The sequence below is a fragment of the Ceratina calcarata genome, unplaced genomic scaffold, assembly GCF_001652005.2.
Source record: "Ceratina calcarata isolate Rehan_Ccalc_2016 unplaced genomic scaffold, ASM165200v1 scaffold514.2, whole genome shotgun sequence".
NCBI lineage: Eukaryota > Metazoa > Arthropoda > Insecta > Hymenoptera > Apidae > Ceratina > Ceratina calcarata.
Window position 1 is genome coordinate 1,484,355 of NW_017175971.1, and position 20,945 is coordinate 1,505,299.

General features: G+C 42.0%; 1 protein-coding gene across 1 annotated transcript in view; it reads right to left on the reverse strand.

The window, feature by feature from the left end:
• Positions 1–6: 6 nt before the first annotated feature.
• Positions 7–20,945, reverse strand: part of LOC108628299 (uncharacterized) — a 142,135-nt gene continuing 121,196 nt past the window's right edge. The window contains exons 3-7 of the mRNA XM_026816379.1: positions 5,351–5,825; positions 3,617–3,901; positions 3,141–3,291; positions 2,853–3,063; positions 7–2,778 (exon numbers count right to left, since the gene is read on the reverse strand). Of these exons, the coding sequence (XP_026672180.1) occupies positions 343–2,778; positions 2,853–3,063; positions 3,141–3,291; positions 3,617–3,901; positions 5,351–5,825 (3,558 nt within the window). The 3' untranslated portion in view covers positions 7–342. The remainder of the gene's footprint in view (positions 2,779–2,852; positions 3,064–3,140; positions 3,292–3,616; positions 3,902–5,350; positions 5,826–20,945) is intronic.

The following is a 20,945-nucleotide window of genomic DNA, read 5'->3' on the forward strand; positions in this document are numbered from 1 at the left end:
ACATATAAAAAATTATTAGCTAATTTATTGCATGATATATGCATGTACACACTTTGTCGCGACTGTATCCATCTTCGTCGTCTTAAATCGTAACTCTCCGTTTGCGTTAAGCATTAAAAGAGAAGTACGGGAAACGTAAATACACGCTCGTCCTTTCAATTTATTGACACGCACGAGGAAGTCCTCTTTCTGCAGAGCGTTCCGATCGAAAATAGATTTCGAAAGCGAGGAAACCCGACGGATCTTAGTCTTTACAAATGAAACAAGAAAAACGACCGACGTTTCGCTACACATCGGAAACCCTACTAATGAGATCCCATCGTAATTTAACATTTTTCTTGTCTACTTAGACGTCGGAACAGCCGGCTGGTGCTGCCCCGTCATCCCCAGTCTTGGTTGCGAGGAAGCAAGTAACTCTTTGTAGTAAGCGCTGAATTCCGGCGGTAAAAACGTCGTGGCAGCCGTGGGCGGAATCGGCGGCGGGAATAAACCGTTGTAGAACGCGGAATAGTACATCGGGTCTAGTATCGGTAGGAACTTGCCGGGCGTGTTTGGCAGTTGCTGTATGAAGGCTGGATTGTTCTGTTGGATAACGGGCACGTAACCGGAGGGTATATTCGGTACGCTGTGCCGCCTTCCAGCCTCGGTTTGCCTCGGTTCCTGTTGTTGTTGATGTTGATGCTGCTGCTGCTGCTGTTGCTGTTGGTGCTGCGTGATCAACGATTTGTCACCTTCGCTGATCCGACGTTGCTGCTGATGGTGATGGTGGTGTTGATGATGATGTTGCTGCTGCTGCTGCTGCTGCTGTTGCTGCTGATGATGAAGGTGTTGCTGTTGGTGCTGCGTGATCAACGATTTGTCACCTTCGCTGATCCGACGTTGCTGCTGATGGTGATGGTGGTGTTGATGATGATGTTGCTGCTGCTGCTGCTGCTGCTGCTGTTGCTGCTGATGATGAAGGTGTTGCTGTTGATGATGATGATGTTGATGATGCAAATGGTGGTGCGGGTGATGCTGATGTTGTTGATGTTGTTCCTTGCCGCCTGTTTCCATATTTTTTCTCCTATCAATCGTATTCTGATGCTGCATCGCCGCCATTCTAGGGTGACTACCGCTATTCAGGTGATTCAAGTTAGGTACATTCGGTATAACAGGGTGACTACTCGGCTTCCTGGGTGTGTACGGTGATATCGGTTCACTCCTCGTCGGGTACTTGCCGTTCAGGTGCTGCCTTCTCTGCACGGGCATCGCCGTGTTGTTTCTAGACGGACTCGGTGCGCGAACATGCGTCGGCGCGTTCACGTGATTGTTCTTTTGTTTAGGGTTCACGATAGTTATCTCCAGGTTGTTCGACGCCATGGTCCGGCTGTCGATCACGTTTTGGTAACTGGGGAACGCGCTACGCTTTGAACAATCCGTCGGCTTTTCTTTGATCGCAGACGAGTTCCTCATCTCGAGGTTCAATGGATTAGGCCTCGGCACTACAGGTACTTTCACTATTTCTAGGCTCGGTCGCGGGAACACGGGCTTCTCGTTAGGTTTTTGCGTCAAGTCGAGTACGCCACCGTATACGGGATCGTTATTGTTATTATGTATATGATGGTGCGGTTGCAAACGGTGCAACGTGGGACGACTGGAAGGGACGGGAACCTCTTTCGGATCGCCGTAAACCATTTTTTCGTTGTGTGCGAATATCGATCTCGACTGCGTCACTTTGGGCGGAAGTATCCTACCGTTCGGTACAGTTGGCGGTACGAAACGGTGATTCGGTTGATGGACGACCGACGACGCGGGCGGTGGTACGTTCACGTTCGCATACAGTTTCAATAACGCGGTGTTGTTCGACGTGCCGAGGTTTATAACGCGACTGTTCACCACGTTGTTGTTGTTCACTGCGATATTGTTATTATTGTTATGATGCGCCGGCGGCTGCTTCGTCGTCGTCGGCGTCGTCTGTAACCGAGCTTGATGATGAGGATGCTGATGCTCTTGCGGCGACGATAGCATGTGCCCGATGTCCGGTGTCACGGTGACCGAAATCAACTTGGGAATGGAGTTTGGCGTGTCCGGGAGGGGATACGACACCGGCGGCTTCTCTTCGGATTTCATGGTCGCCGGTGCAGGAGGTGCTTGGATCACGGTGGGCCGCGTGTCCAAGTCGACGGCAGTGACTTCGAGGCCGCCCTCGCGAAGGATCTCGAGCTTCCGCTTTTTGAAGCTGGGAATGATTATCTTATCCCTGCTGGTATCGCTCTCCGCCTCGAGGTCGATCACCTCCGGCGACCTAGGAGGTACGATCGTCTTCTCTGCGAAGATCGATTTCTCACCGAATAGCGGGATGTTCTCTTTGCCCTGTGCCAGTAGGGATGTTTGCTTCGGGTCAAGTTTGATCTCCTTCATATCTTTCTCCGGCGGCGGCGTCAACGTAACGACCGTCGGCGCGTTCGTTGCCACTGTGGTCACAGGCAGACCCGGCGGCGAACACGGCGGTGGTACCTGTTGCGATATCAGAGGGCTGTTCAGTTGCCTCTCCAACACGCTTTGGCTCCCGTTGGTACCGTTCGTGGGTGTGGTGGAGGGTGTACTACTCGGCGTTGAAATTGACGTATTAGAAGAAGGTGGTGGGCTTGGCAGTTGGCTAGTTTGTTGGCTGGGCGATGGCGTACTATTGGCGATCATAGTGTTTAACGACTTCAGCCGTTCTGGCTTCACTCGTACGCTGCGCAAGGACGATGTCTTACCAGTCTCCGTTTTCGGCTTTTCGCTCGAAAGGAACGGCTGCAAAAGGCAAACATGTATAAGTAAATCATGCGAGAAAGTATTGTAGTTGACGATTTTTTTATTTGACTCACAGCTGTAGACATAATTGATGGAAGGGGTGGGCTTGTTGCAGTAAGATTTATATCTACAGGTGGAGGTGTTTCCGATGGGTATGGTTCGCTTGGTTCTTGTTTGATATCCTCTGACTCTTCCAACGTGCTGCTACTCTTCGTTCGTCTTCCATGCGTCAACCTAACTTTTGCTTCCTCGCCCTTCTGATACCTCTCGTAAGGTAACAGCAACCTATTCACGTGGATCGTAACATTAGTCATTGATGTCTTTGGAAACAAGTCCCCTCAATGTTTGTTTATACACCTTACCTTTCATAATGTCGGCGCGTAATAGTTGCTGCGCTAGTAGATCCCGTGTTACCTCCTATGTCATCATATATGTTCTTCCACAGCCGACCAGCGCTCACAGAATCGTAGCCTCCGAGCATTTGAACTTTTGTATAAAAGAGGAAGAGATCAACTGTAAGTAAAAGATTCTCGTTAGCTGTGGACTATCGGTTTACCAACGGTATATTGCGTGTCCAATGCAAATACGTATAAATAAACTAATATGCATATCACGAACGCTACAAGTGGACATACAACGTACGCGTCGTAGACCTTCGATATTAATCGCAAGGATAAAAGCGTGGCTTGTCAAAAGGAAACACTGCTGTAGATCAGCCTTGGACAGTACCAATCGCTGTCCTAATTTAACCGAAATACGCGCGGGTCAATTGTTTCTACGTGGATATTATGAGAAGGCCAATTGTTAAAAAAAAAACGTGTCACACAGAGATACTGACTCTGCTTGTAGCCCAGCAGTGGCATCTTTCCGACAGGCGTACCCCGGGAGTTCATGAACGTCTGGACGTCCGTGAGGAACTTCTTTTCCTCGACGGTGGTCTTCCGCTCGCTACGTCGCACCACAGACGAGGGTGGTCTGCCGACGCTCGGTATGATCACGTTCAAACTCGCCGGCATGCTTTTCGACGTCGACGCAACGGAGGCCTCGCTCTCATTGCTCGATTCACCCGGCGAAGCACTGCGCTTTTTGCGTTTCCTCCTCGGCCTGCCCTTCAATTTTGGCGCTGAAAAAAATAACAGATCGCATCTTCAATTTCGTTCTCAAATAATGCAGGGTATCAATTAAAATAAACAGAATAGTCGGTTATTCAGCTGGCGAACTTATTAATACGAATCAAATAAAACGACAAAACGCGCGAATTTCGTATCCTTATTAAAAAATTAATTTACTCATTCTCCACTTCAATGGGTTTCACGGGAACAATTTAGAATAATTACCCTAATTGAATGGTGTACAATAATATAACGTCACAAATTGAATTCAAGCAAAACAAGAAGTAGATAATGAACATAAAAATTCACATCATCGTTAGCTGTTGTTATACTAGTGATATAACAGACGGAACATAGCGTTTTAGCAATCATCAATTAATAATTAATTACGAAATATAATGGCAATTTGCGTATTATTGTAAATATACATATGCATGCACGTATGCATCTATGTACATATGCACATTCATGATCATTTTAAACCGTTGCGTCTAGAAATGTGACTACCGGCACCAGCTGATTAAATTTAACGTAACTGAACAGAACAGAACTAAATAGAACAAATACTGCTGATACTTGGCAACAATTTAACATGACATCTTCATATATTAAGTTTTATGTGACATATGTTGTATCCAACAAATGCAGTTTGTTCCACAGCTTACAAAGATGTGCACGACACGTGTTACATCATATCGTTTGGGAAATGATTAACTGAATTCTCACCGATACAATTAAAATACTCACAAGTTATTTCAAAATACACAATTTGCCCGCGGCTTATTCTCATCACAATAGACATCGCGTTTTCTTAATGCACAAACCGAAGGAACGAATTAATCTGTATGCCTGTATACACGACTCGCAAGTCAGTTGTGTCATGCGCTTCACTGCTAATACCTCCAGCAACTACCACGTGCTCTAACACGATTTTCGAGAACAAATTCGCCACACATGCTAAATCGCATCACCGGTTGTCATAGCTACAGTTCCCATGTATCTTTCCGACAGCGTGGAGCTGTTTGGGTAACCGAACACCGATTCGCCGGGACCTTATTATGTTTCGTTAGCCCAGCCAGTGGTGTTATATTGTTTTTGACGTACCTCTCTTTCTCTCTTTCTCTTTTTGGACGCGTGATATCTTTGATCTTCCTTGGTAAACGATTTCTTTTATAAAACGCGCAATATTTAAATCCTCCCATGAACTGAATATTCAATGCAATGCTATTTGCATCTACTTTAAATCTTCATCAGTGTTTTTAATTTCTCATTTCAGTTAATCAGTTGAATCAATTGAACGATCCCTTTCTTAGGAATAAAAATCTGCCTGTTTTAAGAATAAAATTCCACTGCCAAACTTTGTATTCTCTTCATTTTCAACAGGCTTAAGAACTTAAATCCTTTAATAACTCGCGGTAGCATAGAATAAGTTAAGTTTCAACTATGAGACGAAAGCTTACCTAGGTGATTGCAGAGGAGCTCGTGAGTTTCGAGGTCCGGGTAGTCGAAAGTGTCTCTGCAGAAGAGGATCCTGGTGCCGGGCGTCGCGGTGAAACCTCCAAGGGCAGCTGCTATGGACGAGCAGAGCCAGGACGGTTCGGCGCCCTCAAGCCTGCGTAACAGGGCGCGATACCGACAGTACCTGGGGTACGAGAGGACCACGACTTTCGTCTGCCCGTACTCGGCTTTCCTCGTGCAGTGATTGATCTCGAATTCCTTCTGTTGTTTCTCAACATCCGAGAAATCGATGCCGGGGTCGGTCAGCACCTGCGGTTGGGGCATTTCGTACCTCAACGGGCTGGTCTCCGGGGAGGACGTCGGGGTCGGTGGGTACGATACTTCCCGGCCCCACGACCATTCCAGCGTTGGTGATAACCACGTGACGAGGTCATGAACGCGAACCACAACTTTCTCCGATATCGTCAGCACCTCGTCCTGCAATTAAAAAAGGATTCTCTTCAATTTCACGTTTCATTATTATGATTATTAAAAAATATTAGTTAGTGCTATTCATTTTATGAACTTTCTCATCTACATTAGAGAAGAGTAGAGAGTAGTGGGAGGATAACTTTCATCAAAGGGTAAATTCTGCAAAATATTCATTTAATTATAAGGTCTTTTATAAGGGAGAAAAAATCGTAGATGATGAAAAAAGTACGACAACTTTTAACAAAGTTATAAAACATTGTTCAAGGGTATTTACTGCTGATAAAAAATAATTGTTGACTCTTTATGAGACGCGGGATTTACTACCCAGGCTATTGTTCTATCATTTATATATGTATAAACGACCTATTTTCGCCGGCAGTAAACCTTCTCAAATTTGCCTTAATAGACTCACTAAATATGTATTTCCGAGCAACTTTCTTCAACGTTGCCATATCTTTTCGAACTAGGCTAAGAACTTTTCCACGTGTTCCAACTTTAATATGCGCAATCGTTTTCTTTATGATAGAACTTTCTTTTGTGTCGCAAATAGTATCACTATACTAAATTAGCTTATGCCTCCACCTCTAAAGCATATGCGAACAATCCACACACTAAGTGAATCGATCTTAACGAAAGAAATTGAATAAAACTTTTCGAGTTTTCCCATTTCATTATTTGAATTTCCGGTATGTATATATCATATTATACATATATAATTTGACCCCGAAGCCACCTCCTCTACAAACGCACGTAATATTATATATGTAAATCTGCGTGTCGAGAGCACAGCTAAAATACCTATGTATCTCGTTACGTAATATACATAATCTAGAGGCAACGCAGTTCGCGGTTTATGTTGTACCTCAAGTGCATCGTTATCTACTCTGACCGGACGATAATTTAATTGTCCGTTGATGCCGGCGGCGACGTCATTTTCGCAAAGTTTGACCCACCTCATGGATATCCGCTGATTCGTCGGATTTCATTCGACCTGAACACCTCTGCTACGATTTTACTGTCCATTAGAGTGATTGGTATTTAAACAGCAAAATAATGAAAAGGAAGTCGTAAATCCGTAAACTAATTTTCGACTTAACGTCGGAGATAACGCGCACGCGATAGCAGGAATATAAAATGTAATTTGTTCATCTCACGTATCTTCGCGATGACTCGTAAACCACACGTCAATGTGAAATTAATTGTAGCAACGGGAAAACAATAATTGCGCGAACGTAGCTTTCTATCGTAACTTCGTACAAACTCAAAATCAAGTCAGACCGAGTAACTGTTTAATTAATGTAACCAGAGTAATAAGATCGCAACGAATTGATTAGCTTCCTCGAAAGCTGCGAGAACATCATTCCCATTGTTACTCGATGCACGGATTTCTCTCTCGGTCACGTACGTCGCTGCCCGTTCCCTCTCATTGTCTGAGAATCTTGTCTACTTTTCCAGCGCACCGGTCCATTTCCCTGCCCGAGCTTCCGCTTGTGTCTCTCCGTGTCCCACCCACACCCCGAATCACGACTCTGAAAACAAACGCTTCCGTCTTAATCGCGAGGACACACGAAAAACGAATCGTGCGATCAAAGGGTATCGCGCGTGCCACAAAGAAGAATCCTCTCTTCCTTTCTTCGTTCGTCCGGCTGGCCGTTCTCCGTGTGTATTTATCGTAGTGATTTCCTAAAAGGCTTTCTTTCCACCACGTTCTATCGCCTGTCCGACCACCAGTGGCTCTTCCTCTCGCTCCTTCCCGATACTATCGATTTCACGCCGGGTTTTTAATTAAATCCCGGATGGAGTTATTTCTCTGCGGTCCCTCACATTTTCTGCCCGTCGCAGGAATCACGTCCGCTTATGTGTACGTATTACATTTCGGCGGCACTGTTGTTCCGGCGGGGTGCCCGGGGAGTAAACCGCGGCAACTTCGGTAATCACGTTAAAGCCGGCAGTGAAACTGATGGCCGTAGTTCAAACTCGCAACTCGACTCTATTTAAATATTTAAACGTAGTTTTAAACTTGCGCCCCGCCACTGTTTCTCGGCTTTGAAGTTCCTCGAAATCTGTAATCTCGCCTACTTTTCAATCGTCCCGGGGCGCGAGCACTTAAGGCGAACGCAATTAGCTTTCTCAATTTTTTATCGAACCGTCGATCAAGGGAACTTTCGATCATAGATGTAATTTAATCACGGTGGCGATCCGAGAGTTGATCTTTTTTCGCTAAATGTTGAAAGTCGATGATTTACAGGCTCGCATATGTACAAGTAAACTCTGTTTGTCTACGGTCTATGTAAATTTTTAATGAAACCAGCTCGTAAAATCGGTTGAAGTTACGTTTTATTAATGGCCGAATGGGTATTCAATAAATCCCGATATAGGGCGCGCATATTTCAAACAACCTCTTCTATGCACTCGAGAAATTCAATTTAACAGACCCGCGGACGCACTGTTTGAGGTGCAAACTTTCCGGCAAAGAAAGCGCTGCCGAGGAAATTACCTACATCTCAAAGTTTACCGTATCCGTAAAACGTTAAACATCTACTTAATATTAGTTTCCTGCCGTGCTTTTTTATTCGTCAACAAAAAAAAAGTTCGGGAAACACTGTTCCTCCGGAGAACTATTGTGAACCATTACAATTCTCTTTTAAGGATGTATTGGCTATAAAGTCAATCCCAAAAGTTTATGCACTTTACAAATGCATTTTTTAAAAAGAAATCAGACGTCGGAAGAACATTGTTAATAATAAACAACAAAAAAAAATTTTCGATTTTTCCGAGATTTTTCCAAGGGGTACCCCTTCAATTTCTTCCAAATTTTCGTTTTTGGCCAATAATTCCCAAACCGTTGGATATACGGAAAAATTGCGTATGACCTTTCTTGTAGAGGACGACGAGATGTACAATTTCCATGTAAAAATTTTTCGCTAGCGTCTATAGTTAACGACTAATTTGCAAAAAACTGTTTTTTCGTTTTTCGTCAATAACTCGTTAAATATTAATGCTAGCGAAAAAATTTTATACAGAAATTGTAAATCTCGTCGTCCTCTACAAGAAAGGTCCTATACAATTTTCCCGTAGATTCAACGGTTTAGGAGTAATTAAGGAAAAACGAATTTTTTTGCCAAAAGTTCGCCGTTTCGACGCTGGGATGGTCGGATTTTGTCAACATCAATAAAATGCCAAATAATCATACTTAACTCGTTAAATACTTGAGTTAGAAGAAAAATGTTTAGGAAATGCGTTTTTCTAAAGTACATAAACTTTTGGAATTGACTGTATAGCCAATACAGCCTTAAGCGATAGTAGAACGAACAAACGAGAATTACATTTTAATACGAGCGACGAATTGGGAGTCGAACAAAGTCGGAGAACGACGGAGTGCAACAGCTTTAAGCCATTTATTGCACCTCTAAAATCTGGCTAACTTCCGTGCGTTCGCTCATTCTCTAATTCAGGGCATAACCCCTTGACTGCACATATACGAGATGTGTATCTAGGAGACGTAGTCAGTCTGGAGTCTGGAGATTGGTGGGTGAGAGACAACGCGATAGGCACGGATTAAAGGGGTCAGGGGTAAAGAGGCGAGGGGGCTGATGGGCGGCGAGCGCACGTGTGTAAGGGCAACAGCGTGCCAAAAGGTAGCGCAGTGTTGGCGCAGACACAAGCGCCGATCTAACCAAACACATGACACAGACAGTATGCAATACGGAATCGTGTGGAAATGTATTCCCGACGTTGCTATGGGGATTCGGTCTGCTATCCTAAATGCACCGATAACCTATCAATTGACCGACGCCGGACGACTCGGCAAAGTATAACGGGCGATAATGCTCTGCCGTAAATACGGCATTACTCCTGGGTACTCTTACCTCTAATAATCTCATTCCACTGATCAATGATAAAGATGAAATTACCATTTGTTATGAAATCAGTACAGGCGTAATTAATGAATTGAATGAATTAATATCTATTTATCTTCGTATGTCCAGCTGTGATAAAATATTTCTACAGATCTTTTTATATTAATCGACGATAAAACGTTCCGTTGAGAAATTCACCTGTTATCCACAAATGGAAAAATTATACGATCTTATCTAGTGGCGTTCGTTGTACGAAACGGAATTGGCCTCCTTCCGCGATTTCGTGTCTCCGAGCGGCCATTAAACAGTGGCACGGATGGATTAAGTCGACTCCTGGCCGGGTGGTTAACAACCAATATCAAAGGATGGGAACGGAAAGGGTTCGCAGTTAACTGCTAAACCAGCGGAAAGATAGGGTAAAGACGAGCCGGGGAATGTTTTATGGCAGCGGTCCAAGCGATCTTTGTGACTCGACAGAGAATACTAAAAGCCATTAATAAAATTATTTTTTGTAGATATGAAGAAGCTTTCGACTTTGCATAATTTTAATTTATACTCGACTGATTAAAAAACCAATGCTAAGCGCATTTTACTCAAGTGCATGCACACTTTGCACGGGACGAACATTACAATTATTATTGTACCCGATTATCGCGGCTACGCAGACTTTACCATTTCATAAATTATTCGCGAGCTCCGAATTCAATTAAATTTTACAGGAAAAGTCACCCGGAACCAGACACGCTTGTCCGGCGCAGAGTTTTGATTAATTCGACCTGACGAAAAATAATAAATAACCCTTGAAATTGTTTTACCAGAGACGTATTAATATCGCCGGCGCGACAGTGGGCTCGAATCCGATCAATAATGTATGATTTTGTTTGTTTCGAGATAGAGAGAGCATCATGGAAAATGCGGGCGCGCGCGCGCATTTCGTTTTTAACAGCGATACTGGGGCGCGAGGGACCCTTAATGCTCTGGTTCGTGTAACTGTGACGCGGCTATATACTTCGCCGGCATCCATTTACCCCGGGACGAAAATTTATTGCATTAAACGTAATAAACGACTTGTATATACCCGAGCGATATTATTATCGTACCTGGCGAAACTTTCTATCTATCTGGGTAATCTCATCTCTGTGCTACCGCCGCTCCACCCACCCGTCCCCTTTATCTCCCGTCTTTCACTCAACTTCTTAAGTAGTCTTTTGTAACTTAAATTAAAATAGACGTCAGGAAGTATTTCTTCGGGACGACACTCCTTCCAGATATGGAAAAAAAGAAATCGCCCGCGATAAAGGCAATCATAGAGTTTAACCCGTTGCTATAATCTCGGCGATCAATTGGAGCTCTCCAGGCGAATAAATGATATTTCAGTTGGAAAACATTTTTTGATTGAACGACACAATGAGGGTCGATCGTCGGTTCGATGACACGTGTTCAATCGAGCGGCATCAAGCCGAGAGTTAATCGCGAAACAACCGTCAAAGACGAAGAGCCGGAAGCGCTGTGGAGAAATGGGGAAAAAATCCGGGAGTCACCGCATAAATACGCAATGCTGCAGTTGACATATTCGCCGGGCGTACATAATACATTCATGGACGCCCGGTAGTGGGCGAATGGGGTGCGGAGAGAGGGCGGAGCTCGTGGGGGAGTACAATTGTAGTGGAGTCGGTGCAGGTGTATGTAGCGCGTTGGTTTTAGTGACGCTCAATCCTTGCTTGTAAACCGCATTGGGATAGAGAGAGGCTATTCCGGTATTACTTTGAAAGTCACGTCGTTATCCCGGTTCCCTCTAACCGTGAAAAGTTTTGATTTCGAGAGACCCTTTTCATCTCCACATGTAACGCGGAATTGTTTCCTCCTTTCTCGTGCGAATCATTACGACTAGATATTCGATTACGATTAGACAGATAAAGGTAATTGGATAAATAAATGTAAAATAAAAAGAGAAAGGGGGATGAAATAGTGAAAATGGGAAAAATATGTAATAAAAAAGAACAGGTTCTGATGAATGGCATTAATATGCACAGATTTAAATCAATAAGCATGAGAGCCACTGCGTAGCATAAATCATTGTTAGATTAAACCCTGGAGCACGCGGTAGTGGATGGGGCAGTGGCGCGCTTTCAGGAAATATAGGGTGACCCAAAAGATCCGATCTATATTTCATCGGGTCATGTACAGATCGATGAGGACAATGCTAAATCGAAAGTAGGCTAATTGATGAAGTATCTCTCAGTTATGTCTGGTCTTGAATCCGTCTTAAATTCCTCAACAACGACGTATCAATTCTTGTGTTTGACAAAATGTTGGTTAAATTAATGATAGTCTAAGAATTCAAGTTAATATCAATCTCGTATATTAGTTCTACCCTAAGTTCGGAAATTGTTAAATAGTTCGGCAGAGGAGTACGTATTCAAAACCGAAATTTAATAGTAAATAGCCGAAATTAATGGAGCTGGTAATTAACGAGCGTAATGCGAAACCCTCTTTACGTGGTGGGTGGCGGACGCCACTTTTAACAGGAGATAAAATACGTTTTTGCCTGATTCAGGCCCGAATGAAAACAGCGTTACTTTGAAACTAAATAGTTCGCACGCGAGGATTGAAGCTAAAAGGAATTTGATTATGCTTGCTAGTTTACACACGGTGTTTCTGGATCGATCGAGCCGCCCGCTCTCTCCCTCTGTTGTCCCTTTTCACCCGGCTTCCTACTCTCCCCCCTTCCTGTCCCCTTTCGCCCTTTATACACACTCTCGTTCACTTCGCGTTTCTATGACTTCGTGTTTGTTCCATCAGGTGTCAGCAGAAAAAATGGGAATTAATTTTTAAAAACCGGGTAAACCAGAACGCGTTCTGGGTAATTTAGAAACGCGATCTGTTCTCGACAATTTTTCTCGTCCCATTTTCTTCGTCCCGTGTTTCGTCTACTGCAAAATTTTGATTAATAAGTTAAATACAGAGAAATTTACAACTTCTTTATTGTACAGCGATAGCTCCTTTTTTTTTATCAAATTGTTTCACATTAAAAATGTAACATCGTTATTAGTGTCAATCAAATAAATTCAAGACGAAATATAAAAAGGCATGTTTAAACCAATTTTAAAATAATTGCGAGTTATTCGAATCCCAGTAGTTGTACGTTCAATATTCTAGTTTTTACAACGCAACGGGCTTGAAATCTTTTCAACAGTTTTATGAAACTTAAACATCGTACTTAAAAACTTATAATTTCATGCAAAGAAAAAGTTCCGACCAACTCCCGTGTGCATAGTCCACGTTTTATGTTTCATTTCTATTCATTATTCCGATGCGCTATTCCAACGCGCGTTCGTGTGCACGCCGATGCAAATTTTATCTTTTAACGCGACTCTCTCGCCTCCGCGGAGCTGTAATGCAATAAAAGATTCGCGTTAACGAAGTATGTAGTTGCAAACGTATTTTCATTTACTTCACAAAAATTAATATCGATTAAGCCACGTTTAATCATCCTTAATCCGCTTTGATTAATTTTTTTAGCTCGCAAATATTCTCATAACTTTCATCATCTTGCATGAATTAATTTTCACTTAATAAGATTCGTTATGATAAGAAAATTAATTAAATTAATATAGATATTTGTCATTTTTTAATCATTTCTGCTGCTTTGTATTTTTTTTTTATACAGTATCATCACGTATCCGATATTTTTCGTCGTCGTGGTGGATGCGCATTAACTGTGAATAAAAGCAAAGGAGAAACTTTTTGCCTCGGCAGTGTGAAAATCCACTCGCTATTGGCCCTGTTTCTGCGCGAAAGAGGGTGCAGCGAGGGGCGAGGAGACCGGGGTTTATCGATCAAATGCATTTCCATGGAATTCAACGCTCTTTGTATTTCAAACTTGGAACTCTTGAGTCTCGCGCAACGATAAATTTATTGGATAAACAAAATAGGTACTACGCCATTCCGTTGCGTAAATAAATTGGCGCCGTGCACTACCAGAGACTCGAGTTCATTCTCACGGAACGGCTAAAAGCGTCGCCTTTTATTATGACTCTCTTCGCTCGTATCTGATGCGTTCGAAATTATTTATACGATTGATAATCAAAGAAAATCATAGAGTAACAAATTGGAATTTCCAAAAATCGGTTTTATGAAATATTAATTAGAAATTATTGGGAAATTCTGAACTTCGAAATTATGAGGGTAATGGGAAACCGCGGTGTGACAGGTTGAAAAGAAAGTATGGTTGCGCTAGGTTAAATTACGACATGATGGGACACGACGAGGAGCTGTAATTTTCACTCACAATCTTGATAATATAATTTACTTAAATCCTTGACGGCGGTACGCGAACGGAGGGGAGGTCGTATGCAGCTCGCGAATTTCTAATTAAAGTGTCGACGAATAATTTTATTATTTTGGACAGCGGCGGAGCCGGTTTCCATGCAATTCAATGAAACAAGCAGGGCAGCTGAAACTAACCCACCCCACCGACTTACCGAAAAGTTTTACCCTCGTTCGACCGTCCCACTAACCCCTCGAAAACGTTACCTCATCTCTCGCGACCGCCAGTGCATTATATAATGCATACGCCCGTAAAAGCATACATTCTCGGCGAGTATAATAATAATAAACTGGCGTAAACATTTTGCAGAATGAACGAGACGAGAGAGGCAGAGAGGAGAAAGAAGGAGGAGGAATTAAAGTCGCTAGTTGACTGAGATGTTACAAAAACTTGGAACGTTGATTCTTGGAACGAAGTTTTCCATCCCGACAATGCCTTTTGATAACAAAATCCGTGGAAGTAATGGTAACAAGACGTATCTATCGACGTAGTTACCAAGTGGGGAGTTGAAGACGCTGAAGTGGAATAATAATGCAGCCAGGCAAATATAAGAACGTAAATCAAAATTCGTTGCTAATAATAATACGAGACAAAAGAAGCCTGGACTCCTCGCAGACTGAAATTAATTATGTTATGTAATTACTTGAAATATTAATTTAGAAACGCAAAGTTCTAATCAGTCAAGTGTAATATTGGCCATTTGGTTAAAATTTTGCTACGAGCGATTTATTTAACGATAATATTATCACGTTAATTAACATGAGCACGGGATCAAAGAAGCTCGCTGCTTTCATATATTTCGCGAAAGATGATACCCAAAGCGAAATTAATATTCGCGCGGATGCATGCGAAAACTAAATTACTCGAGAGAAAATTGTAAAATTGAAACGAGTCAATACAATATCCGAGCGGTATTATAAATAATACTACAGCGTCAATACGAGGAAGAATAAAATATTTCCCTGCATCGCACTTCTGCATAATTAAAAAAAATGTGTAAAAAATGTTGATTCGAGACGAATTACAATTATATACATAATTACACGTATAATGAATCTATAATAAACCCCTGATTGTTCTATCCATTAGATGATTGATTAATCGATCCAACGACATAATTATTTTTCAAATGAAAGTAGGATTGGAATTAAACTTGAATCGTGTCAATGTGATTGAATCTTTAGTTTGCAATGTAAACACGGTCAGGAGTGAGCCAACGTTGTTATTAATAACCAATAGATTCATCGGACACAATAACGTTTCCCAAGTTACCAGAAACCGGTCTGGCGGATCGAGGAACACAGTGAACGCTCCTTCTCGTTTTAACAAGTATCTGCGGGCACGTTCATTCCTCGAGGCCCGTTAATGACCGCTCTCCGCATCATTCGATCATTGCTCAATTGCCGTGGAACATTATTATCACGATTCCCGAGAGCGGAACGATAAATGCAGGGTCCTTCTACACAATCTGTGCCCACTAAAAGGAGAGAATTGCGCGACTAGCGGTGGCCTCGAAACCATTCGAATCGCTCGCTTCACCCGAACCACACGAATCACCTTTGATACTATTCGAGAGTGCAAATAATTGCTTGAATTATCAATAGAATTAATTGCACAATTCATTTAATTAACATTGTTCAAACTTCGGAAGAAGGGAGGTAAATCTAAACAGAATATTGACTATTTCATCTGAAAGATGGAAACAAATAAATGATATCGAAATCGTTTGAACAGCGATCTGTTTCTGAAGAGAAACGATCAATGTGTGTTTGCCAAGGGCCAGCCCCGAACATTATTCCAATATCGTGCGAGCGAGCAAGGGAAACAAAATTCCTGGGTCGTGGAAGAGACAGAGGCCAGAAGAGAGAAGGGTTACAGAAAAGCATTCCCAACGAAAACATGCAACGCGATAAGCCTTCTAACGCGTACGCGTTAAAACCGGTATTACATTACATACAAGCGAGTAATGACACAAGTACACCTACTCAAAACGATACCCGACCCACTTGGCAATGTTACAACATTATAAACTGTCATGAGCTGTCACCGTTGACCAGACGAAAAATATTCATAACAATTATACTGCGAAATGAAAATTAAATTTTTCGTCGAACCGTGAAATTCATCTCGTTCTACGATATCCATCGGCATTATGTGAGGCCATCGAGGAGAACTGGTTTCCTCCTCGTGGACCCCGAGTAGCCGTTTCATTTTTTACCGGGAAATCGGGGGGAGAGGGGGGGGGGAAGCATTTTAATAGATGCGCGTATCAAGCCTGGCCTAAAGCGTTCCCTCGGAGCTAAACCGACCGACGAAGAACGACACGTGCGCGTTCTATTAGCCGTGACATCGACTGAAAATTGATAACCTGTTCTCACTTGTCCCGCGTTTGCACCACGCTAAATCAATCTGTTAAACGGGCCAACGTTGTATCCGATCAATAGAGTTTTTAGAATCAGTTACACACAACTACTATTATCACTAAAGATTAATTTGTTTTTTATTCTATATTCCAGAGATATTCGTTCTATGATTTTGTTTTCAATTTTAATTATAAAATCTATTTTCTTTTAAGCACACGTTTCAAATGAAAGCTTCAAGTCCATGAATAACGAATTATCAAATACGTTTTACTAGTTGTTCCCAGTCATTTGCACCGAACGATGAAGTTAAATTATATCATCCCCTAAACTGACACGCGAGTAAACTCGGTTTCACGGTAAACCGGTTAAACAGCGAATACATATAAGATTTTCTTCCCACTGAATTTTAACGTGCTCCTCCTTAAAGTATCGATACCGGGCCGGCTCTCTTTTATTCGATCATATCCAACCCCACCCCCTGACTCGCTCCCGGATAGTTTTCCAATAACTTTCTGTCTTGTACGAGCACGAAAATTCTATATAGGCCTCCTTCCTGTATGGACAGAAATACACGCGCATGAATGTATAAGTATAAGAAAAGAACCGCGGGGAGAATGATGGAACTCCGTCAGCCAGCGAGATAAATGATGACAGTGATAAAATGTTTATTCCCCGTTCGAAGTTACGTGCCGCGAAAATCGTTTTCATCGTTCCATTGAAATGAAATTTGAATTTATACCGTGTAATTTAACCGGCGACTATTATATCGGCAAATACCGTCGTAAATTCCTAAAGGATGGAATCGATGGATAAATTTTAATTGATTCGCCGTTAGAGAAGCGCAGCCCGTTCGCGACGGTTCGTTTACATAATTCGCAACGTCACTCTTCTGAGTCGCGTTCCGCTAAACGTTCTCGTTTCCGGCCGGTGAATCTCTGAATCCGGGCTAATTAACGTCGACGTATTAAACCGGAATGACGGTGGAGGAAAAATTCTATGAATCAATTTGGCAACCAAAATCTGACACCGTGCTTCCGAGCGATTGCGATCGTTCCGTTCTGCTCTTCTTGATCCTCACTCCGTTCGTTCTCCATTGTAAACAACGGAAACAATGTAATCACCGTGTGTCTTGTCTTCATCTTTAATTAAAAAACCGTGGATGCACGTGGAAACGTTTCCGCCGAGCATGGGAACATTGCATATCGTTCAATTTGTTAATCAACTCTTATCACCGAAACGAGCACCTACTATTATTATATCCTGTTACTTCGAACGCGCAACGATAATCAGAATAATGAAAAAATTAGTAAAACAGATTCCTCGTAGAATTAATAACGTTGAGAATGATCAGAGATAAGCGCTGAAAAGCGAAGTCGATCTAACAATAACGCCACGCGGTTTAAACGAGCTTCGAAACTTATCCCTCAGCGGCACGGCGACTCCGAAGTTGGGCTGCGTCGCGTCGGCTTAAACAAGCCAAATTGAGTTTAAAAGTTTAAACGAATTATCGATGAACTGTATTAACAGACGTTTGATTTCATTGATAAGCGAACGTGCGGCACCTGCAGCGTGCACTGCGGAGCCGCGTTAAAGAGGAAACTTCCGTAGCAAAGCACGGTTGTGACAGGACCTTTACGTTCCTCAGGCTGAAAGCTATCCTATAAGTCGCAAACATAATAGACCACATACATAACAGAGTCATGCAACTTCATCGTGGCTGCGGTATGACTTGCGAGCAGTGGCTCTCCATCGACCTTCCGTTGCAAACCTGATCAAATCCCTTTTCATGCCTTCCAATTGGATATAGAATTGAAGAATACCAAATAGATTATGCGCATTTTTTATAAAAACAAATTATTAATTTAAAATATGAAATCCAGCGAGATATTTCTTTCATTCTTCAGGGATAACGATATTCTTCTGCAAGTACTCTATGTATCTTCTATGTACTACGTGCATGTTTCATGTTTTTGAATTTCTTATAAGTGCATGAAGCCCGCAGTGTAATAAAAAGTGTTTACCTCCTACGGGTGGAATATAAAACTAAAACGAAGCAATCTTTTTCTAAAGCTTCTCGCGTGGCAAAGGTTTGTAATTTATTGGCTTCGCACACGAATCCCTTTAATAAGTAAAACTCTAATACAACAAGTTTTCGGAAAGAGAGGAAAAAGCGCTGAAAATAGCAAATTGGTTTACAAGATCAGGGGATTCCTTTGTAATTACGCAGATTGTACGAGCATTCTGAATTGCATTATATAAAACAGAGGTTGTAATTGTTTAACCCTATCCCATTAACGCTGCTGTGTTCTTGAAAGGATCCACCGTTAAAATAGGTGAACGCCGCCCCTTCCCACCCTTGGCCTTGTCGTTTTTCAAGCGCTTTCAGGTTATTCCTTCGCGACGTTGATTGATGAGAGAAACGCAGCCGCATAGAAGATTCCGCGAGAGCTTTCAGTAACGAACTGACGGGAGGGATTTTAAAGACTCTTCGACGCTTCGTAAATTGCTAATGTTTTATTGCCCCGACCACAATTCCTCCAAGCCAGTTTAAAAGAATCGGGACTCTAAGGTTGCATGATAATTTTATTTCCAGGGCAAAATTTTATTCCAATGTAGAACAAGCTCAGATTTATTTTATATAATTCTCCCCCACGAGGTTCGTGAAAACTGTACGTCGAAATCTTACATGCAAATCAGTACTGAGTAAAAAATAAAATATCAAATTGTACACACACGACATTTTCATGCTATTAATATATAAATCTCTATGATTTTATAACATTGCTTATTTTTTAAACCGGTACTAATTAGAATATCGCGATGTACTTTCGCGTTTATTATAACAATCGCAAGCTTCGTCGACACGCGGTAATTATTTAATGACATTAACGGCACGATAATTACCTGCAGATAGTCGAGTGTAATAAATTTCACATCTCGATTGATTAATGATCAAGTGCTCACTTCTATTTAATCCCCTTGGGATGCTTGACCGATACGTCATCAAGTTCAATGATTCATTAAGAAATTCTTAGCCAGGATGAATCTTTCCAGGCGAGACCGAGGAAACCTTTCGATCGCGCGAAGAGAAGCGTGACAAACGACGTAACACGGTCACATACGTGTGTACACATCGTTACATATTTTTCCTTCGGAACATGATTGCCGACGTTGTACAACAGCCATAAGTTTCTTAACATCGTCCCGTCGTTACAGAATGCACGGAAACTTCAATAATACTCCAACTATCGCGGAACATGGAACACGGTTAGGTACATGTTAACTCTCCATGGAAATCACGAACAAAACGTGATTGTGTGCCAAGCGTGCATGTACATCATAACACGGATACACCAACCACCACTACGAACCTGTATCTACACGCAATTTCGAGAGATCAGCTCGCGGTGGTTCCATAAAACTCGTCCGATTCGCTTAACAGACGAGTGAAACGAATTTTATCGCCTAGCAAATGTCCGTGTCTCTTACTGAATCATTTCCATCTTGAAATTTAACGATTATCCATGTAGATTGATATTGAAATACGAGAGGCAGCATGTTTGTACAATGTTCATGTAAAACTTATTACAAACTGAATTACATCGAATAACGTCGAATTCCCCGGGGAGCGAGCATAATTATATTGTCTAATTAATTCAGTTTCCTGGTCTATTTCTTTCTCAATGCCACTTTACGTGTAATAAATGCACTTGATTAGAATGCCGGTCGCTCGCGGGAACAAACGAGCCCTCATGAATAAACACAATACGTTAAATCCGTGAACCATCGAAACAATGACCAGTACACAAGTTGTTGCCAAGCGCAACACCATCGTTCTTTATTTATCTGCAATGAAATTAAATGTCACGCTCGATTCCCGAATCGCTTTTCATTTATGTTTAACCGACTCGACTGTCGCATCGATCCTACAGTGTCTTTCCACTCTTCTCTGTTTAAATATTAACCGACTCTGTTTTGCCCATCTGTTGCTGATCTAAACCGAGGATAAATCTATATAGCTATTAAATCATTTGCTCTATAGACACTCTTTAGAAATATTATCAAAAGGACTTTAATAAAATGGATAAAAGCAAAGGGGACAGAAGGGCTCGATACGATCTCTCAGAATTGGAGAATAATCCATTTGGACGTCAAAAGCCAGCAATTTCGCGTGATACTTATATTTATGACTACGCGACCATCGAAAAATAAATAACGCATTTGCGGTATGTTACGAACGTAGTACCTTGTTATACAAGAAAAATTCGATGTATTTTTCTTCTAACTTCAATATTTAATGAGTTACATATGATTAATTGGCATTTTATTGACATCGACAAAATTCGGCCTTCCCACCGTCGAAATAGCGAACTTTTGACAAAAAATTTCGTTTTTCCTCAATAACTCCTAAACCGTTGAATCTACGGGAAAATTGCATGAGACCTTCTTTGTAGACGACGACGAGATCTACAATTTCCATGTAAAATTTTTTCGCTAGCATTAATATTTAACGAGTTATTGACGAAAAACGAAAAAACAGTTTTTTGCAAATTACTCATTAACTATTGACACT